The sequence below is a fragment of the Periplaneta americana genome, chromosome 16 (genome assembly GCF_040183065.1).
Source record: "Periplaneta americana isolate PAMFEO1 chromosome 16, P.americana_PAMFEO1_priV1, whole genome shotgun sequence".
Lineage (NCBI taxonomy): Eukaryota > Metazoa > Arthropoda > Insecta > Blattodea > Blattidae > Periplaneta > Periplaneta americana.
This window is the reverse complement of record NC_091132.1, coordinates 164,716,342-164,740,615: the sequence shown is the minus strand read 5'-3', so window position 1 is coordinate 164,740,615 and position 24,274 is coordinate 164,716,342. Positions and strand designations below refer to the sequence as shown.

Sequence of the window (24,274 nt, the reverse complement as noted above, 5' to 3'; positions counted from 1 at the left end):
GTTACTTAAATTCAGGCTATTTGGTTTCTTACTAGCATCGTTCCGCAATTCACTTCAAAAACTGCAAAAATATGATATTACGTAAATAAAAGATAAATATATACATAAATCGTGTAGTTAAATCGAAAATGGACCTTCATGACTAGATCGACACTCCGCAAAGAAAGGAAAGCTTTCGTGTCGTTTCCATAGCTCAGTCTCTAAGACTTCTGCGTCTCGTGTAGAAGAGTGCGAGTTCGATTCCTAGTCTACACAACGATTTTTTTTTTGTTTAAATAACTTTGAAATAGAGTTTTACAAGTTATAAGTGTTAATGATCACAGACAATAAAAAAATAACAAGTTATAATATTGTAAACGTTAATCTAATGAATGCATTTATACATACACACACATACAATGTAAATGCATATATATATTAAAAACTAACAATTAAAATGAAATTAAAAATATTCCTAAGCCACACAGACAAACTTTTACACAGGTTTAGAGTCCTTAGGCTATGTCATTTGTTGAGTAATTATTACAATATTTTATTAGTAGCTTTCCCATATGTGTAAGAAATGCACTGGAACTGAAAAATTTTTGTTAAAAGTGTGGCTTTGGATTATTTCATTCTCACCCCTTCAGTTGATTTTAACTATTTTACCTACGTGTTTCCAATAGTGTCTAATTTAATGTTCATTCAATTTTATTCATGTTATGATTGAATGAAAAAGCACTTTTGCAGTTATTGACTAATTACATATATTAATACTAATTATTAAATGCATCTCTTAAATAACCAATTGCAGTATTTTTTGCTAAATCTTGAATGTCAATAATATTTCTGTACTATATACTATAAGACATTAAAAGAATTTGCAATAGATTTGGGATCCTCTACTTTATAATCACTGGTTTTAATGAAAAAATATTTTCTTTCTTAGAATATCTACAAGTTTAACTTCAATAATATTCCGAATAGCTTTAATTGCATTATCTGAATGTTGTACTTTTCTATTCGAATGTATTCTATTTCCCTCTTTCATAATTTTTGATAAATTACACCATACTTCTTGTAGTATTTAAGAACATGCGGATCATTACATTGCAATTCATTACATATAGATTTTTCTTTTTAATACGTGAGATTTTTAAGTCCCTGCGTTATCTACATGTTTTTACTTTTGAATTTTTTCACAATATTGAGTGGAAAACATCCACTAAAGTGATTCTGAAATGAAAGTGAAAAATACAATACATTTACTCTTAATATCAGTAGTACCAGTATCATATACGTTTTTCCAAGATTCATTTTGTAGACATAAATGTGAATAGTCACTAGATACAGCATTACGACCCTTTTTTAGTTTTTGAATTAATATTTTGAAATTGTTCAGTGACATTGGAAACACTTAGGATTTATTTATCATGTTCAGACAAGCCATCGATTATAGGTTCTGTCGAATAGGAATTCAGTCTAATTCTGTGTACAAAACTTTTATCAATGGCTGTGCTACTTCAGCTTGTATGCTGGTGGCAAAATGGCTCCAGTTTCAAGGAGAGATAATCTATGTTTATGTCACTACAGATCACAAATTCCATATGAGATTTCTAAAGTCTTTTCTTTATAAATTCAATGTTGGCTATAAATATTAATAAATAATGTAAGGAATATGAATGATTGTAGTTAGTAGTCTGGTTTACATTATAAAAAGCAAGAAGTTACATTCCGCGGCAACATTCGAACTTTCGATGTTTGGTTATGTCATCCAACGCATAAGCACGGACCTATTCAATGCTTATGTTAATAACATAGAATTTAGCTGTAGCAATGTGGTGTCATAACTTGGGATTTGTTTACTTAACGTAATTAGATTTAATTTGATTAGTTTCGCAACAATAATTGGACTTCCTGTTATATCCTGTTATTTAAATATTTAATTTAGGGTTGATTTATTAACTCTTACTGTGCAAGAAGCCCCTTATTTCAATAATTCTATATCACACTAAATAGTCATTGTCTACACTAAGTATTATCGTCATCCCTCATTTCTCCATATTTTTCGAAAAATTATACAGTCGAGGAACTCTGAACAAATCAATTACACCTCAATAAAAAAAATAGTTTTACCTGGGATCGAACACGAAACATTTCGGCTATATGGTGGAACCGACACGCTACTATATGAGCTACCGAGACAAGACAGTGACAGCAGCAGTCCAGAATGTAGGGCCTAGATCCGATAGCAGGCATTTACAATTCGGTACAGAGAAGCAATGATATTTTGTTACCCGAGCTATGTTATGAAATCGTGGCCTTAAATGGCTGTCTTCTTCGTGATCCTTAAACTAATCCTTGTCCTTGTTGTGGTCCTTGTAACAATTCTTGTTCTATTTGTCTTGGTACGTCGATATCGAGTGAAACGCGCTGTAGAACTTTAACTTCCGACAACCAAGAATCGTCTCATTCTTTTTAAAGGTTACTGTACATTCTTATATAACTAATTTATGATTAATGTTGGAAGTATCAAAATTGTCTCGGCATATTGGTCTTCACCTGTGCATCAAATTTTATAAGGATTACACCACGTTAGTAAACACTTAGTTGTCTTTCCCTTTTAATAAACCTCTGTCTAAAGTGTTGCTTACGAGATTATACAAGCTGGCAAATAGCATGGTCAAGAGTGGGACTCGGAGCTTCATTACAATTTCTGCCGGTAGGTTCGACTCGCATTTCTACAAAATGATGAATAGTTCCATTACTAAGCATTGTGTATAGTGATAATTATTTCATTAATTTTGCATTACTGATCGAGTACACCGATTATAATCAAGTCAAGCATATTACAGTCTTATTTGAGATTGATTGATGACTTTTCAAATATCAGTATGCGGAATTTCAATGTGATCTAATGGAATTTATAATTTATAATTTTGTCTGGATTTCTTAATAAAAAATTTTCCTTTCCAACTACATTCTTCATCTGGTTAATTTACTCTGGCAAGTTGACGGTTTTCAGTTCCGCGTTTTTCCTTCAGATTTCGTTCCCTCTAATTCGTTTGAACTGCTGATAGTGAAGTACCAGTGCCTTCTACTTTCAGATATCATCATCATCATCACCATCATCATCATCATCATCATCTATTATCATCATCATTATTATTATTATTATTATTATTATTATTATTATTATTATTATTATTAAACTAGTGTACTTCTTCGTTTGTCTTGCATTAAGACAATCACTAGCGTTATTCAATACTTTCGAGAAAAAGAGTTTTATTAAAAATCATTCGTAATGGCGAAATATTCTACGACAATGGTTAATTATTACTGCAGAATATTGACACATATGCAATTTTAATGTTGTGCATGCCGAGTTTAGTGTAACATAGTCCCCTCATTTTTTTATTTTGTTGGGTTATTTTACGACGCTATGTCAACATCTCAGGTTATTTAGCGTCTGAATGAAATGAAGGTGTTGGACCCCGGACTCATTTCACCAGCATTATCACATTGATCTCATTCAGACACTAAATAACCGAAGATGTTGATAAAGCGTCGTAAAATAACTTACTAAGAAACACCTAAGGGCACCGAGATGCACACATTACTATAAGACAAATGGGGAACGGAGGAGAGCAGATGCGCATGTGGCTTTTTGTGGCAACATTCTAAAAAACCTTCCTGAGATATTTCTTTATGTTTTGGAATATCGGCAAATGGGGAATCCATTTCTAATCGCATATGTTGCAGACCAACTTCCTAATTTAATTTGATTTAATTCTAACTTCATATTTAAAAAAATATTTACACACACTAAGATATTACAGCATTTGCTATTAATATCCACCACAGAATAATCTGCAGGCCTATTACATATTTCACCACATAGGTGTGCAAGAAAAATCGCACAATTGTAGTTATCACGCATTGTGACTGCAGTTTCCATCATAACACTTCAATGCCAATATGTTTTTTTTTTTTTTTTAAGAATGGGAAAAGTTAGGCTCATTTACAAATCATTAAATTATGAACTCAGGTATATGGAAGATAATACAGAATCTTCATTCACTGGAACTTAATAATAATAATAATAATAATAATAATAATAATAATAATAATAATAATAATTGAATTATTTATATTGGCAGAGTTAAGGCTATAGGGCCTTCTCTTACACTCTACCAGGTCACAAATATACAAGCAGTGAAATTTAACAAAAAAGTTAAAGAATAGAATACTAACATAGTTGGTGTGAGTGGGACACTGAAGGGGAAGAAGTGGAAGGGGAAACAGTGACCAAACAGAAAGAAATCAGAACCTGATGAAACAACACTGTTCCAGAACCACTGTATGTATTATTGTAGTTGTAATTCTGGTGGTGAGAAAGTGAAAGATTGTGTCAGAATGCATGAATGATCGAACAGATAAATAAATGAATAAATCAATAAGTGATTAAAGAAATAAATAAACAAATAAATAAAAGAATACATAAACAAATAATAAACAAATAAATAAATAAACAAATGAATAAATAAATATACAAATTAATTAATTAAACAATTAACCAATCAATGATTTAATGAATTAATGAATAATTAAATAGATAAATAAACTAATAAACAAACAAATAAAAAAAGAATAAATAATTAAAAGAATAAATCAAATAAGCAAATTAATGTTACACAGTGACTTTGTAAATATAATGAACTATTAGCAGAAAAGCTCTTGCAATGAACTCGAAATGTTAGTTCATAATTTCCTAGGGAAATATGAAGACTTCAATTATAAATAACTGTAGAAATTATGTTGGAGAGTTTCAAGTCCTGGACTGCAATACTGTGTAAAGGCCCACTTCTAGCAAGTCCATCTACATTACTTTCCTGAAAATCTAGGCACTTTTAGTGAAGAACATTAAGAAAGGATTCAACAGTACATTATGGAAACCGGATACCAAGAGAAGTGGAATGTGGTTGTGATAACAGATTATTGCTGGATGATTCAGACAGATAGCTCCTCTGAAGATGAGACAGGAGCAAAGGAATTATATTGAAAAATAGGAAAAAAGAGAAAAAAGGACAGTTCTTCTGAAGGTGTTTTTAGACAGTTCAAGGAAGCGGAAACTTCAAACACAATGAACTCCTGAGTGAAGACTCACACACCACACTCACCTTTCGGTGAAAACCTCGGTGTCCTCTGCCGTTACCTCCACCCATGGCTCCTCATTCACTGTGTGTAGTTCAGTCTGCTCTTCCTAAAAACACAGAACAAAAAGATAGCATAATTCACATTAACAAAAGCGCGTCTGTTTTAGATGCCACAGAACTCCATTTAAAGAGTACTGGGCCTAGTAGAATTTTAGCTAACACAAGACAATTCTTGGGGCAGATTTTTCATAGGGTAATTCTTTTGCTTATAGCACAGCGTTTTTCAAACTTTTACCATATGTGGGACACGGAAAGTGTAATTCAAAATTCTGCAATGCACTCATATAATCTAAAGATGTTGTTTCCAGGCATGCGGATAAATTTGAAGGGTTAGGAGGGCATGAGTACTATAAAATACAAATAAATGAGATAAATGTATATTCATGAATACACTGAATAAAATATTATCAGTTGAATATGAATTATTTTTGAGTGAACATACCGAGGAATGATAATTAGAAGAATGGTGAACAGGCGCATGTTGAAAGGAAGGTTGAGAAGAGAACCAAATACATATTATTAAAAGAAATTTTAATAAGTTTTGTATTTTTACTTGAAGTTATGATAGAAATGTAAAATTTAATTACAGACAACTATTCCAAAGCAATATCTGTCTGATATTTAAGCATGTTTTCTTAATTTCTTACCGAGGAAATACGAAAACATACAATATCATTACATGTTTGCTAAGGTATTTAATGCACGAAACATTTTCTTTCATAAATCCAAATAAAATACGATACTTTTAAGATTGGAACATTATTCTAATTTTACTGATCTAGCTATCCTAGCTGCGCGTCAGTCATTATCGTCTCTGCTGCTTGCACACCTACTCTGTGTTCACTGAAGGCTGACTTGAGTCACATTTGGTATTCTGCCGCACACCAGCAGATCCTTCGAGTGCGCCATGGCAAACTCGTGGAAAGCGGCTGTTATAGAATAAGTATTTAACAACTGTATTATAGCAGAAATCATCTATGAACGAATAATTTGATTACTGGTCACAAAATTGGTGAATTTTGTAAGTTGTTTATTTATTTTACGACACTTTATCAACTGCAATGTTTATGTAGTGTCTGAATGAAATGAAGATGCTAATGTTAGTTAAATGAGTCCAGGGTCGAGTGCCGAAAGTGAACCACCATTTGCTCTCAATGGGTTCACGGATAATCCCAGAAAAAACTTCAACCAGGTATCTTGTCCTAGTTCGCCAGTTTGACGACCAGACATGCTAATTGTAATGGCACAGCTTTGGACGAAATTCGTACAATCCCCTTTTTTGTGACAATGTCCAACACTATATCATTGTATGACTATAAATTTTACATTACCAGGTATATAATGATCTGATTCAGTTTTGCTTCCGATAGTTGCTCTGATAATCGGGAAGAAATTAAACACACAATAAATATGGGAAATGCCTGTTATTATTCGGTTGAGAAGCTTTTATCATCCAGTCTGCTATCAAAAAATCTGAAAGTTAGAATTTATAAAACAGTTATTTTACCGGTTGTTCTTTATGGTTGTGAAACTTGGACTCTGACTTTGAGAGAGGAACAGAGATTAAGGGTGTTTGAAAATAAGGTGCTTAGGAAAATAATTGGAACTAACAGGGATGAAGTTACAGGAGAATGGAGAAAGTTACACAACACAGAACTGCACGCATTGTATTCTTCACTTGACATAATTAGGAACATTAAATCCAGACGTTTGAGATGGGCAGTGCATGTAGTAATACATAGGAGCGAATCCAGAAATGCATATAGTCCACACCTGTGGAGTAACGGTCAGCGCGTCTGGCCGAGAAACCATGTGGCTGATATTGGGTTATTTTACGACGCTGTATCAACATCTAGGTTACTTAGGGTCTGAATGAAATGAAGGTGATAACGCCGGTGAAATGAGTCCGGGGTCCAGCACCGAAAGTTACCCAGCATTTGCTCGTATTGGGTTGAGGAAAAACCCCGGAAAAAACCTCAAACAGGTAACTTGCCCCGACCAGGATTCGAACCTGGTTTCGCGGCCAGACGCGCTGACCGTTACTCCACTGGTGTGGACCCACACGTAGATGGGAAGATAATATTAAAATGGATTTGAGGGAGGTGGGATATGATGGTAGAGACTGGATTAACCTTGCACAGGATAGGGACCAATGGCGGATTTATGTGAGGGCGGCAATGAACCTCCGGGTTCCTTAAAAGCCAGTAAGTAAGTACCTCTGTACTCATAATGCCAGCAGTTCACAAACATATTCTACTGATAATTAAATGTTGTGCACAAGCTAATAACAATGTTAATCCTGACTAATAATTCCAGTTTAGCTTCATAATTTCTGCCAGTCAAAAACATGAACTATACATTAATACTAAAGCTCCAGAACACAAAGATTCCTTTGGTATGACCATAATGATCATTATATCGTAGAGAAAAAATTGGTTAGAAAATTCGTTCAACCATTTCGTGAACTTGATAACTTTCCCGACAATTTTAACCAAGTTGGAGTCTACTAATAAGGACTACAATAAAATTCAAATACATTATCTTTATTTATAATAATTCTGAAATTGGGAAATTGGAGTTTCAAATTTTACATTTCTCTGTGTGTATTAAAATGAAATGAACTTCACTAAAATAATAGGAATAAATAAAATGGACAATAATAACATGCATGCTGAACCTGCACATATGTATCAGAACATTTTGCAAAATTTAGAACCTATTCTGGAATCCACTCGAAATCTGCTATATAATTTATCGTAAAATTACAAAATATTTTTTCTCTACGAATAAGGTAATGTTATACAAACGATAGATTGCAAATATATAAATATTTAGAAAAAAGTGGGTAAAAAAGAAATGAAGAGAGGTGATAATGTTTGTACATACATCTACAACCAAAACAATTATTTGGAAACGGTAAAAGTATTGAGAATTTTAGACAAAGGCGCAGAGAAGACAAAAAGGAGTCGTGTCCTTAAGAACAACATTCTTTCAAATGCCCTGTGGGAATGTATAGCTTGGCAACAATTCAGAGTAAGTGTAACAAGCAATTTGATTTTCTTACTTAAAACATAAAACAAGAAAACAGTTCAACATTAGTTCTCTCCAACCAGACTTAAATAGAATTAACAGCAAACTTCCAACAATAAGTAACAAGAATATCTCCCATTATTATAATTTTTCTCTTAAATAGAATTAACAGCAAACTTTCAACAATAAGTAACAAGAATATCTCCCAGTATTATAATTTTTCTCTTAAATAGAATTAACAGCAAACTTTCAACAATAAGTAACAAGAATATCTGCCAGTATTATAATCTTTCTCTTAAATAGAATTAACAGCAAACTTGCAAAAATAAATAACAAGACTATCTTATTCAGCAAGAGCTCTTTTACATATCTGTTAAAATCTCTCGACCTACAACATAACCCATCTCACAATCGCAATCTCCAAGTTTCCGGTGTATACTCATAACATACCAGAGGTCAAGTTTCGGTTGGTTGATCTCTCCAACTCAGTTGATTCTACCCTCTTAACGACTCACATGAGGCCAACTCTCCAACTGGCGCCGCGATCCGACTGTCCTTCCCACGACCATCCCCCTGCTCTCGAGCATTCAAGTAGGAGGTCGAAGGGGATCGACGCATGCGAACCGAAACAGTTAAAGATTGATACACCGGAAACCGTTTTATAAATATATATGTAGAGGAAAGATAGCCGAATTTTCATTCTGTCGGATTACAATATTAAAGATCCAAACATACCGTGACAATTCTGATGTCAATGAATGCATGTAAACGCACTCCAGAATCAGTAGTCATATAATTTGTATGAAAGGCCTCGTCCAGAATGATTTTATTGTTCATAATCTTGTGCGTTGGTTTACTGAAGGTGTTAGTGGGGAAGACAGGAATAATACTTTGTCCCCAAGTAATAGTCAGTGTAAGGATATTACTGCAGATGAAAAAGGAACTATGAAGTAGTCTTTGTGACTTGTGATATTAATGCGTAGTTACGAACAACTGGTCCCAAGAAATAGACATCAAATGTGTGGAGTTTGGCTAATAAACAAATATATAAAAATTTAAAAATCACAATTAAGTGTACTTCCTGAACTACTACAAACCGTATAAACTTATTTTAAAGTTTCTCAAACATATGATTTATCATTTTTATTTTGCAAATTATTATTTGCTACGAGATCTTACAGAAGAAAATTTATGAACGTTTTCGCCTATATGGCATCATAAGATATTGAAAATGTTACAACGAAATCTAAACGTAAGTCAATTTTTTATTTTTTTAAATTTTAGTAGTTTATTTTACGACGCTTTATCAACATCTTAGGTTATTTAGCGTCTGAATGAGATGAAGGTGATAATGCTGGTGAAATGAGTCCGGGGTCCAACAGCGAAAGTTACCCAGCTTTTGCTCATATTGGATTGTGGGAAAACCCCGGAAAAAACCTCAACCAGGTAACTTGCCCAGACTGGGAATCGAACCCGGGCCACCTGGTTTCTCAGCTAGACGCGCTGACCGTTACTCCACAGATGTGGACACGTAAGTCAATAAGGTATTCATAGTAATAAGCATAGCAATGATTTCAATAATTAATCATGAGTTATATGTAATAAAATCTGATACTGGTGTGACAATTGCTCAATTTCACTGATTTGTGTAGTCTCGCCGACTTGTCGGAAAAGAAAAATTATAAAATATGAATGTCAATTACATACAACTCATGTTACATTTTGCTGAATGTCATTATTACATATAATGTAAATTTTTAAAATTGATAAAATATTTGAAATATTTGTACTTAATATCTGTGTGAGACAGATTCTAAGTGATATTATGCAAAATATTACTGATATTACGATTAAAATGTTGTAATAGCGTATGTCTTATATGCAACACATTTGTTGAAAATCTTCTATAATTATATTATTGTTCACCAGGTTCTTGACTTCTGTAACATATATGTATTTGAATAAATTTAATGACTAAATCAAGATATGTTAATGTAACTGACAATCTTTCGTATCATACTGTTATAATTCTTGAACAAAATGTGATGGAATATTATTTCATTTACATACATGAATGTTTCAATTGAATTAAATAAACTGAATTAGAAACTCACGTATTATGTACGTGTGGAATGGGTGTGGCATTCATTCATGTTAATTATTTTTAAGGTATACCAAGTTTGATGATCGTTTTGGATTTGTAGTCACTGGAATGTACATTTAAAGACATAATTGAACTAAAATTGAATGTTCAAGGTCATTATGAATATAAAAGAATTAAAATGAAAATACATTAAGCAGCAACATATCCTTGATGGTGAAACTAAACAAAGAACCTATTCTTCCAGTTAAAGAATTGAATCTGGCTCACTAGCCGATGAGTTTTCTTTGGGGAAGATATTTTCCCATGAAACTTTAACCACTGTGTGATATCTTAGTTCACCAATTTGGAGATTAAGAAATAATATAGTTAATATACCTCAAGGCACGTGCCCATTATGTGGACATAGAGAAGATGATATTTATATTGTTTTTGAATGTCAATATACAAAAGAAATACGGATGAAATTTATAAAAGAGTTCCTACAAATGAGAGAGAAGAATCCAAAAAGGATAGCTGCCCTTGAAAAAGCAGTACCGAGAGGTAACAGCACATAAATTAATTGCAGAACAACAATATTCTATTTTAAATTTTAATTCAATTTTTAATTTATTTTAATTTAATTTATTTCTGAGGGGGCAGCTATCCTCGACATTAATAATTTATTTTTCATACATAGAACAGTAGAGAAGGTTATTTACAATTAACAAGGAATGCCTTAAAACATTAATGGCTATATCCTGAAGTTCCGAAAGATCGATATGTTAACGATGAAAGAAATTGATATAAAAAAACTTATGAATAATAATAACAAAGTTACAAAGGCAAATAGGTCCATATCTTTTTTGGCCAAAAAATTAGAATGGAAAGAACAAGTGAAATAGCTAGAATTCAATGAGAAAAAATCAGATAAGAAAAAAGGTTTAGTTTTTGAATAGTACTATCAATAAATAAAATAAAACATATATACTCAAAAGTTTTAAATACGCTAGAATAATATTTATATATGGTAGCTACACACTGCAAATTGAAACGTGTACTGTCCGCGTAACTTATCTGGGCAGCTAAAAGAGAGGGGCGCGGGGTATAGCGGGGTTGCTTGTAGCGGTAGCGGGGCAGGAGAGGGAAGGATGTTCTACGAGGTGGGTAAACTACCTTTGCTTGCTTAGTGTGATCTGTACTTACAGTAATTTTGCGTTCTGTGAAGACATATTTATGCAATGGCCGGTAGTAATAAGAGATGCAAAAAGGTTATACACGCCTTCTATACTCGAGATTGCCGGTTCGATCCCGGCCGAGGTCGATGGCATTTAAGTGTGTGTAAATGCGACAAGCTCATGTCGTAGATTTACTGGCATGTAAAAGGACTCCTGCGGGACAAAATTCCTCTGCAGTTGCGAGCGTCGTTAAATAAACCATAATTTAATTTTAATATAGCATACACAGTAAGGAGAGGGAGATAATAAGGTCAGTGGTTGTTAGTTGCGATCAAGAGGCAAAAGAGAAATGTCTTTCTTACTTACTACTGACTCATTTAAGACTTTTAGGAAACCCGGAGGTTCATTGCCACTCTCACATAAGCCCGCCATCGGTCCCTATCCTGAGTAAGATTAATCCAGTCTCTACAGTAATTATATCCCACCTCCTTCAAATCCATTTTAATACTACCCTCCCATCAATGTCTCGGCTTCCCCGAAGGACTTTTCCCTCTAGCATCCCAACTAACATTCTATATACATTTCTGGATTCGCCCATACGTGCTACATGTCCTGCCCATCTCAAACGTTTGGATTTAAAGTTTGTAATTATGTCAGGTGAAGAATAAAATGCGTCCAGTTCTGCGTTGTGTAACTTTCTCTACTCTCCTGTAACTTCAATCCTGTTAGCCCCAAATATTTTCCTAAGCATCTTATTCTCAAATATCCTTAACCTCTGTTTCTCTCTGAAAGTGAGAGTCCAAGTTTCACAACCATACAGAACAACCGATAATGTTTTATAAATTCTGACTTTCAGCTTTTTTGAGAGCTGACTGGATGACAAAAGCTTCTCAACCTAATAATAGCAGGCATTTCCCCTATTTATTCTGCTTTTGATTTCCTCCGAGTGTCATTTATATTTGTTACTGTTGCTGTACTATGTTCTAGTCACAAGACATAATCATATAGGCCTACTTTGTCTCTTCGGGATTTATTTGGAACGTATCTCTTTACTTGCTTCAAGTGTTTTCCCTAATTATTTATGGATTTTATAATACGTCTAGACGACACCAGCACTGATGACTATGATGATGATGATGATGATGATGATGATGATGATGATGCTGATAATAATGAAGGGAAGAGGAGGAGGAAGAAGAAGAAGAAGAATATTGATAATGACTCTATGTGAAAGTGAACTTTTTGGAAACCGAACAACTACAGACCTGTGCTTCTAGTTAAAGACTTCATGCATCGCTTACCATCAGTAGCTGGCGGCCAGATACGAATATTGTAATAATTGCAGTTGTAATCATACTGTATTGCACACAGAAGAAGAAAAATGTAATTTATTTATGTTTGTTATTTTGTGAAACCATATACTTATACCTACCATATGCAATGGAATGCACTGAAATTAAATACCGAATTATGTTTTTTGTAATTGTACGTACAACTGCTGCAGCGACGTCAGGCAGCCAGCAGATAGATACGGGGCAGCGACAGAGGTGCCTAGATAAGTTGCGCGGACAATACAACTTAGGCAAGTGAGCAAAGACTAAATGTAACAACATACTAAAATGAGTTGAGTCTTGCACAAAACTAGTCGCAAGTGCAAGATAAAACATCTTATATTAAATAGTTAAGTTTAGAAATTATATTAAAAATTGTATATATATATATATATATATATATATATATATATATATATATATATATATATGTCAATGTATTGTGGGTCCCTATCACCATGGCATGGCATGTCCTCAGGTTGCGGATCGAGGAGACGGCCTCCAGATATGAAGGGTAGCTGCGAATATATTGAATAAGCAGTTATGGACAGCCGATGAGGGGTGGTCCTCCAGTTTGGGCGAAGGGCTAACAACCCATCACCGCAAAAAACAGCTTCCTACGAAACCTCAAAATAAGCCTTGGAATGGGACTGATTCTCTGGCACGACCACAGCAAAGGAATAAGGTTATGAGATTTGGTACTTGGAATGTCACAAGTCTATATAGAACAGGAAGGGCAACATTAGTGGCAAAAGAACTAGCTAGATGAAGAATAGACTTTGTGGGAGTACAGGAGGTTAGATTTGATGGGAACGGCATAATACAAATAGGAGATTATTTGTTGCATTATGGGGAAGGAAACTATATAAGGGTACAATGCATCAGTTATTCATAGATTTCAAAAAGGCATATGACTCGGTTAAGAGAGAAGTTTTATATGATATTCTTATTGAATTTGGTATTCCCAAAAAACTACTTCGATTAATTAAAATGTGTCTCAGTGAAACGTAGAGCAGGGTCCGTATAGGTCAGTTTCTGTCAGATGCGTTTCCAATTCACTGTGGCTTAAAGCAAGGAGATGCACTATCACCTTTACTTTTTAACTCTGCTCTAGAGTATGCCATTGGAAAAGTCCAGGATAAGAGAGAGGGTTTGGAATTGAACGGGTTACATCAGCTGCTTGTATATGTGGATGACGTGAATATGTTACGAGAAAATCCACAAACGATTAGGAAATATACGGGAATTTTACTTGAAGCAAGTAAAGAGATAGGTTTGGAAGTAAATCCCGAAAAGACAAAGTATATGATTATGTCTCGTGACGAGAATATTGTACGAAATGGAAATATAAAAATTGCAAATTTATCCTTTGAAGAGGTGGAAAAATTCAAATACCTGAGGGCAACAGTAACAAATATAAATGATACTCGGGAGGAAATTAAGCGCAGAATAAATATTGGAAATGCCTGTTATTATTCGGTTGAGAAGCTTTTATCATCCAGTCTGCTGTCAAAAAATCTGAAAGTTAGAATTTATAAAACAGTTATATTAACGGTTGCTCTTTATGGTTGTGAAACTTGGACTCTTACTTTGAGAGAGCAACACAGGTTAAGGGTGTTTGAGAATTAGGCGCTTAGGAAAATATTTGGGGCTAAAAGGGGTGAAGTTACAGGAGAATGGAGAAAGTTACACAACACAGAACTGCACGCATTGTATTCTTCACCTGACGTAATTGGAAACACTAAATCCAGACGTTTGAGATGGGCAGGGCATGTAGCACGTATGGGCGAATCCAGAAATGCATATAGTGTGTTAGTTGCGAGGCCAGAGGGAAAAAGACCTTTGGGGAGGCCGAGACGTAGATGGGAAGATAATATTAAAAATGGATTTGAGGGAGGTGGGATATGAGACTGGATTAATCATACTCAGGATAGGAACCAATGGCGACATTATGTGACAGCGGCTATGAACATCCGGGTTCCTTAAAAGCCAGTAAGTAAGTATATTTATATGTAAATTATAAAGTATGTAATCTAAGGTTCCAATGATTATATGTATGTATACTTTTTCTTTGTCTGTGAACTATAATAAATATCATATCATGTTTTAGTTCACTGAGACTTCTGATGAATATGAGCAGCTACTATAGCTGGTGAAATCTTTCTGCACACCAGCTGTAACAGTTATAATAGCGTAAACAAGAATGTAACTTGTGACGTGATGGCGAGCAGCACTAGCTATTGTTGACTTGACCTTTGTTAGTGTAGGCCTACTTCAGTCTGCTAACTATAAATTGAAACATGTAGCTTATAGTTATTGTGTGAAAGTTTACAATGTTATGTATTTCGAACATAGAAAAGATCTATACCTTGACCAAAACTATTTCCGACTTGACAGCTTACAGAGAAGAGGAAGTAGTGTTGCCATGTTGCCCATCTTTTGTGAAAGCAAGCACGCTGCCGATAGAATGCAGTAATGAACGGCTGACATCAAGATCGCTAGATGTCGCTGTCGAAAAGCTCTTAATCAGGTCCTCTCATCCCATTCCACTAATATCCGCCATCTTTGCGCCCTGGGTTGCTGTTGTCAAGCAGAACTTTCTCCGAAAGTTATCGAAATATCTGTTTTAGAAACTTATTTTATTAAATATATAAATTTAAACATTAATTCCACAACCCAACCACAGCGCAATGTAAACAAACCTAAGAGTTAGCGCAAATATGATAGCGTGTGAAGACCTGCCCTATCAACGGACCTTGGCTGACATGAACACATATATTTCTAGCCAATTTGTTGAACACTGCCCATTAAAATAAATGTACATTATTAGTCTAGCAGCAGCAGCAGCAACAGTAGTGGTAGTCATCATATTCACTCCGTTTAATTTTTTTTATTCTCTTTATATTCATATATGTTTATTTTAATTTTCTTTCTACAGAATTTATGTAAACATTTGATATTGTGAAATTCATGTAGGAGAGTATACTGTGTCCTTCTGGGCTACCTCCAATGGGAGGCAGTTATTATCTTATCTTAGTAGTAGTAGCTGTAGTAGTGGTAGTGGTAGTAGTCTTCAATGTAATACCATTAGAAATGCGTCAAAAGGACTCTAAACTGTAAAAACAGGTTTAAATTTAATACGAAGTCTTTGCTTTTATCAGAGTCGGTAATCTTCAATTAATATTGCTAGAAAGGCATTGAAAAAATGATAAACTGTAAAAATATTTATGATTAAAAATCTACACGGCCTTCTTCTTTTCCGTTATCAGTAACAGTGCTCTTATTAATTTGAACACAAGCAGCAGTTCTCATTAGGATTTGTGCCAACGGTAAAAGAGGCCCGCCACTATCCTTTTCCCTCTCAAAATACTCTCTTACATAACACACCATCTTCGCACATCACTCTTTAATGGCGCGCCTTGTCCAAAATTCTTTGTTCTCCGATTGCCTTTTCTTCCTTCCGACATTGCACAAGTCACTTTTTTTTTTTTTTTTTTTCGTTGTTCGTTATAGCATCTATTAGATGCTTTATGGCTGTGCTAACAAATGGAATTACTTGTCAACAATGTGATGTTGAAACGTGTGTTCATGTTATTGTCCAGTTGTCCACACCTGTGGAGTAACGGTCAGCGCGTCTGGCTGCGAAACCAGGTGGCCCGGGTTCGAATCCCGGTCGGGGCAAGTTACCTGGTTGAGGTTTTTCCGGGGTTTTCCCTCAACCCAATATGAGCAAATGCTGGGTAACTTTCGGTGCTGGACCCCAGACTCATTTCACCGGCATTATCACCTTCATATCATTCAGACGTTAAATAACCTAGATGTTGATACAGCGTCGTAAAATAACTAAAAAAAAAACTTACTGTCCAGCGACATTCCTGATGTATTTTTTTTTAATTAATTAATATTAACCCGGCACATTCAAAATCACACATATTCATACAAATTTCCAGACTCTAGACACGCAGATAATTTTTGTTCTTCAAGAAAAATTCACCGAGAGCTGAACCCAGGAATCAAATCCGGGACCTCCTGATCTGGAAGCCAGCATGCTGACCAACAGACCACGGAGGCAGTTGCACAAGTCACCTGTTCATAAAATCTCGCAGAAACTAGAAAACACACACTAGTCACACACTCCACTGATAAAAATGAAGATAATATGTCTAATATGATTTAAACACAATAATTATCGATATACTAAAAACAGTAATAAAACTAAATAATATTTTAATTCACCACTAGGCTATGGTATTCACGTGCAACTTGTAAACATAGACATGGCAACACCGTCCCGTTACCATGGTTACGCGTCTCTCGTGATTGGTTGATTTGAATGGTTGCCATGGTAACATGCTAAAGGCGCCATTTGTCAGGTCGGAAGTAATTCTGGACAGACCATAATATCACTTTTCATTTACCTCTGGTAAGGTCTTTTCTTCTGCATCACTTGTCTGCATAGGCAATGGGTTGATGTCGGGTTCCATCTTTATCACATCCATCTCAACTGGAACAGGAATTTATAGAGAGTGACATTCATCTGCAGGATGTAAGACATTACAAGAGTCTTATTCATAATGGTTGTAACATAGTCTCCTGAATACTCCGAACTTGTTCTGAACAAATTATCGGCTATATGCAGGAACGTAAGACATGTTGATATTAGCGGTAAGTAGCTATGAATTGGACATGCAGACTCCTGGTGTACAAAATGAGATCCCATTTCCCTATAGAATCAATAGGAAGAGTATGTTTGTGTATGAAAGCGAGCTCATTTACTTCACTGAAATTCAGACTGAATAAACCCTACAATTCCTAAGGATGTCACCCAAATTAGTAATCAATGGGGGAAAATTCAAGAATGATACTTTCAAAACAATGCTTTAACTATTATCCGCTTTTAAATACAATTTCATTAAGTTCTCACGTGCCAGAATTTGCAATCCTGTTGCTTCAAAAGTTATGGTGTGGTTTGGAATACTAGGTGATATGGTTGTGGGAGCATATTTCTTTGAAACAAGTGTAAACCAACACACATATAGGGACTTAGTGGACAGCACTGTAATGGAGTTGCTGTATGATTTGTCACTGAACAAACGAATAAGAATGTGGTTTCAACAGATGGGGGCACGGCACACTATACTCTAACAGTTCGCTAGAAACTAAATGAGATGTTCGGTGTGCACTTGGTTGGAACTGTCATGGTCTTCACGGTCACCAGACTTCACACCTCTTACATATATCTATGGCGAATTGTGAAACAGCGTTTTCTCAGACAGAACCTAGATCTGTATGTGCCTTGAAGGAAACGATCACTAATGTTATCCAGCACAACCCACCTGCAACAATTTTAAGTATAACGGAAGAATGTCAGGATCGGGAGAGGCACTGTCTTCAAGTAAATGAAGCACATATAACTGAGTTACACTCAATTGATTATCTTAATCAGGGGAGGTGGCTGTAGAGTGACATAAGAAGCCAGAAACATACCACATTTCGACCACCCAGCGTTCTTACTCAGCAAGTGCCGTGAGTCTGCCGTTTTCTTTGTGCTGTAACTCTGTTGTAATTGGTCGATTCCCATCATATTTGATATAAAGGTTCTATATATATGCAACATTGTTTGCTTTTGTTATATTTAATATTGTTATAACATGTCAGATTAGTATGAATTGACACGGGACAAAACATAAATATAACCATTGAGTGCAGATTTAGCTAAAGTAGAGAAAAAGACACCATTTTTTCCGTCCCAAAATGATTTTTGTTTTCATTTCTTCGAATATTTATCCCTATTTTAAATGAAGTCTTAAAGTGCGCAGATTTGCGCAAGTAATAAATTATGCGTACTATTCTTTCCAGGTGCAGTAATACAATTCTTCTATATTGCAGTTATTTAAATATCTGAGAACGGAAACTGCTTCCGAAGTACAAATCAGGGAATGTAAGGTGAGAGATTGTTAATTATGTATCAGTTTAGCTTCCCAAGTGCCCAAAAGGTGCAATAATAATAATAATAATAATAATAATAATAATAATAATAATAATTTATTTTAGCTGGCAGAGTTAAGCCATAAGGCCTTCTCTTCCACTCAACCAGCAAAAAGAGTATATACATATGCATGAACTTACAAAGAATTCAACAATTTGATTTAGGTGAGAGTTACATGTATACAAAAGTTATTTACGAATTAATCAACAAAATACTATGAACTATTAATTAAACACTGAAATAAACTGTGTAGCAGAATTAAGCTAAAATACATAGAATGTTAATATATTTCAAATAATATTAGATAATAGAAAGAGATTATTATGAGACAATTTTGAAAATACAGCACAATCAGAATGATGTCTAAAAGAAAGAAGTAACAATGTAGTCAGTGATAGTTTAAATCAGTATGATTGGAGTGAAATGCTAATAAGGTTATCTTTTAAGCTGTTCTTAAAGGTGTTTATTGTCTTGCAGCCCCTAACACTTTGTGACAAGGAATTCCATTGACGCGAGGTGGATAGTGTAAAAGATGATGAATAACAAGATGTTCTATGAAGAGGTATACTTAGCGTGCCACAAGATAAGAGATCTAGTATTTACGTCGTGGTTAGAGTATAGATAAGAGAAACGAGACGAAAGGTAATTTGGTGTTAAGGTGTGCAGAATTCGAAAGAGTAAAGACAAAGAGTGTAAAGTTCTACGTTCTTTAAGTCGGAGCCACGAAAGACTTGCTAAGGACGGTGATATGTGATCATATCGTCGGATGTTGCACACGTATCTGAAGCACGTATACTGAGCTCGCTGTAACTTGACTGACAGTTCAGAACTTAGGTCACTTAACAAAACGTCACAATAATCAAAGTGCGGCATTACTAGGGTTTGTACTAGGGTAAGTTTTAGTTGCTGGAGCAAGAAGTTTCTCAAGCGACTCAAACAGTGAATGGAGGAACAGATTTTTTTTATCGTTTCTTTAACTTGAAAATTCCAACTTAGATTATTATCAAAAAAGAAGCCAAGATTTTTTACGACAGATGAATAAGAGATTAGCGTGTTGTTAAGGGTAACAACTAAAAGATTGCTGTTATTAAGGGAGTTAACTAAACGCTTATGTCCAATAATTATAGCTTGAGTCTTACTTGGATTAAGTGCGAGTCCGAAATTGGCCGCCCAAGTGGAGACAGTGGCTAGGTCACAATAGTACCTAAAATGTTACATTTTTCCCCATTAGATAATTTATCGTTGGAGAACAAGAGGATAAAGCATATGAATTTTCTTTAACGAAATGAACATTGGCTTAGTGAGCTCCTTATTAAATTAGGTTCTCATCGTGATAGTAATGACAATTCCTCAATGCATCCCCCTATAAGTGGCATTTCCCCTTATGCCAACGTCATCAGAGCTTGCATACAAAACAAATGTACTACCTGTAAAATTTCATAAAAGTCTGTTAGATCGGAGAAAAGTGTTACTAATTTTGTCTAAATGCATCCTCCTATAAGGGGCAGTTCCTCTTATACCAACGTCATCAGAGTTTGTATACAAAACAAAACTACCTGTAAATACTGTATAAAATTTCACGAAAATATGTTAGATAGGAGAAAAGTTACTAATTTGTCTAATTGCACCCCATATAAGGGATAGTTTCCCTTATACCAACGTAAATATAAAACTTATAAATAATTGTCATGTGTAGGCCTGTATGTTTCGCCGATATGTTGACACCTTTCTGCTGATTCCACTGCTCAGCTTACTTCGGTGGTGAATTACAGTGCAAAATCATTCTTCCCATTATCTTTTCCGTTTCAAACCAATATAATGAAAACCAATTTAACAACACAGTGACAAATGTTATAAGCTTTTGGTGGTCAGAAAGAGACATGTTAATGAAAATTAGCATAAATTAATTATAATGGGTCGAGGAAACAACAATATGCTACAAAATTTCATTAATCTAGTGATTCATAATTAAATTATTTGTAAACAAGTCACAGTTTTCATACTGTACCAGTATTCTTTATGTCTTAAGATTACGCCATACCACAGTCTAGTATATACAGTCACAAAGTTCAATACGTAGGGAATTTGCAACCATAGATAGTTGCTAACCACTAGGATCGCTACTATCGCCTCATTACAGACAATGCGAAATAGCACCGGCACAGTCTATTGTTCCTAATACCCTCAACAAACTCAAGCTTCGTGACTGTATATACTAGACTGTGGCCACACTTAATTATTAATGCTTACGTTAATTGAATGTGTTAACTTTAAAAAAATTGGAAAGGCATTTGAGAGTAAATTTGTTGGGAACGGGCCCTTTTCTTACAGAAAAATAATTTACCGGGGCGCGGTCTCTTAAAAGTTGATAATCTCTGCTATATTCAATTGTATTTTCAATTAATCTTTCCCATTTGTCAACTGATTTCCACGAATGCCAGATTGGGCTACAAGTAGCCAATTGGGCTACTTAAAATCTTAATTGGCTATTGATTTTTACCATTGGGCTACTCAAAAAATTTCGGGGCTATTTTTTTTTTCTGATTTGAATTTGTGGAAAATTAATAATAATAGGTGTAGTTACAGTCTTCCTCTCAGTGAAAAAACCTGTTACAGTGTACGTCTCGCTTTATTCCACCACCACCACCACCACCACCACCACCACCACCACCACCACCACCACCACCACCACCACCACCACCACCTTAACCACGAGAAACGACATACCTATGCGAAATATATATTTATTGTACATGTCACATATCTAAGCCAGTGTAAGGGGATTTTCTCGTTTTACCATGACCAGCGCCAACAGAAATGGAGTGGCGAAGTGCAGCCTGCAGGCACATAATAACCAGTTGCTGTTTTTCCTCCAATTCAAGCGTTAGTATTTTTGTGAATGCCGTTGTAGTTTATTACACTAATCTTAAATTAGGAACTCGGATCTTTTGTAAAAGTGATATACAATTTTTAAGTTATATTAGAGAATTAATTTTTTTACTTTTCTGTATCCTAGTTATAATGTAGGCTAATTATTCAATTCTGAGTCCTATAGTGAAATAATTTTAAGAGAACTGTGTTTGTTATAGAAGTGATATACAGTAACATTTTTAAATTGTGATAGTGAATAACTTTTTTTATACATTTATTTTGTTTTGTGATTATACTGAAAAAGGAAATATTTATTATCTCGTTCTGTAGTGCTGAAAATGGGAAAGTGGGAGAAGTATACCAAAACGTTTAATAGGCAGTGGTTAAATAGCACTTCATTCTCAGGCTTCAGGATGTGAAAGGCGACAGCAATAGAGCAGGTTGTAAAGTTTATAAAGTTCAAATTAGTGCTCATAAAGGAGACTTGAAAAAAAAACATTCCGATTCAGTATATAATCCGCGAAATATAAATTTGCCATTTATATTGGGCTACTTTTTCTGAATTTTGGCTACTTTTCCAGCGAGCTTTCGTTACTTTTAGTTATACAAATCTGGCAACCCTGCTGATTTCTGTGTCACATGGAAGTTGGTAATTACTAATTAGCAAGGGGCTGCCGGTCTTTTACAAGATATGTGACAAGGTTAGTGGATTAGTTCAGGAGAAATCTAAGTGACGTGTGGCCGAGGAATATGTGAAAAGATTTCAGTTATTTGAGATCCTCGGCCTCACTTCGCTTAGATATCACCTCAACTAACCCACTAACCTTGTCACATCAGTGTTGCCAACACATAAATTGTATCCCCGTCAGTATAACACCTGGAAATCCGTCAGAATCCGTCAAAATTAAAAAGAAATTATATATATACACACACACACACACACACACACACACACACACACAGTAGAACCCCTATTATTCACGGTAATGAAGGGGGTTGACTGAACGGTTAATCGAAAAATCGGATAATCCGTACCATGAAATAGTTTCGTAAATTAAGTGAATAACACTGGTTATTTTCTCCGTGGTCTTGTGTTTAATACGCTAGGTAGTGAGTCAGAAGTTCATTAATTTAAGTTCGGTTGTCAAAGACGTGTTTTTAAGAGGTAAAAGAAACTCCTTTTAATGGGTGTCAGCGGAAAGATAGGAATAGTAAAGGTCTCATGTTGTAGATTTACATACTGTATACCCTTTATCCTTGATTTTTATTAAATCGCTCATAGCTGTAACATCAGTCTCGTATCGTGATGCGAGATGACTCACAATTTCTCTTTCCCCAACCACTTAGTTATTTAGATTTTATTCGACACTTAGCACAACACGTTTTTTTTAAACTCATGGAAAACATTTTATATAGAAGTAATAGAGTACAGCAACTCGAACAGTAGACCAAAACTGTGTAGGCCTAAGTGTAAATGTTTGTAATAACACTCTAGAAAAAAATACGTATACTAATATAGCGTACAACAGTATCAACTTCATACGTTTCTGTAGCGAAAAAAAAAAAACGAGCGAGAGAAAGATAATCGGATAATCCGCCAATCTGTTAATAGGGTGACGGATAAACGGGGTTGTACTGTATAAAAGCAAATTTTAACACAACTTACTTACCAATTCTGATGAAAATAATCATTCGTCAACATCTGACTTGATTACGAGCAACTCAGTAGCAGGGGATTCTTAAACATAGTACGGAAGAGGCAGGGCTGTTCAAATAAAAAGTAAAATCTCCCAAAAATTAAACAATTAACATGTCAACAGCTAAACATGTCAAAAGACGATGTAAATCGTAATTTCCGCCAGAAAATCCGTCACCCGTCAAAGCCATTTTTTTCCCGTCCGCTACCTTAAAATTCCGTCAATTTTGACGGAATTTCCGTCCAGTTGGCAACACTGTGTCACATACCTTGTACAAGTTACCAAAGAGTTATACAATAATAATAGAATTGGAATGACAATCACATTGAAAAGCAAAAACATATATTAACTTATGTACGTTTAAATTCGTAATATCTCTTAAAACTGATAATTGTAACTTACCTCATCAACAATATTTTTACTGCACTTGTACGAATGACAAAACACATAGTACATACCAAAACTTTATTGCCATAAAAGCAATTCAAGCACAGAGATCAATGATGCCGTGAAAGAAAAGTAGTGGCACGTGGGAACCCTTGAGAAATGTCGTTGTCGTTGTTTCACTTTATTTTCAGACGTTCTATGCAAGAGGATTGTAAATCCACCCATAATTAACTAAAATGAGAAAATAGTTGAATTCCTTAAGGCGAACTAAACAAGAATGGCCATTTCAAGTCAAAGCTTAAGACATTTTTATTTATTTAGACGACACAATGCTTGTTTTGTTCTAAAATGTCATACCATCTTCACATTCCATCCTGCTGGTGAAACAGAAATTTTACAATATCAGCATGGAATTTTAAAGAATATTAATGTTTTTTCTTGTATCTGAATTGAGAGCACTGTTTACTAGCGATAAAACTCAAAGAAGTTGATGAGCTACTGGAAAAAAAATCACTT

The 24,274-nt window shown here is 34.8% G+C and overlaps 1 protein-coding gene across 1 annotated transcript in view; it reads right to left on the bottom strand.

Annotated features, from left to right (window-relative positions):
• LOC138691763 (zinc finger protein 235-like) overlaps positions 1 to 23,873 on the bottom strand; it is a 29,416-nt gene extending 5,543 nt beyond the window's left edge. Inside the window, exons 1-3 of the mRNA XM_069814115.1 lie at positions 23,774 to 23,873; positions 17,233 to 17,318; positions 5,160 to 5,242 (exon numbers count right to left, since the gene is read on the bottom strand). Coding sequence (XP_069670216.1) covers positions 5,160 to 5,242; positions 17,233 to 17,313 — 164 coding nt within the window. The 5' untranslated portion in view covers positions 17,314 to 17,318; positions 23,774 to 23,873. The remainder of the gene's footprint in view (positions 1 to 5,159; positions 5,243 to 17,232; positions 17,319 to 23,773) is intronic.
• Positions 23,874 to 24,274: the final 401 nt, after the last annotated feature.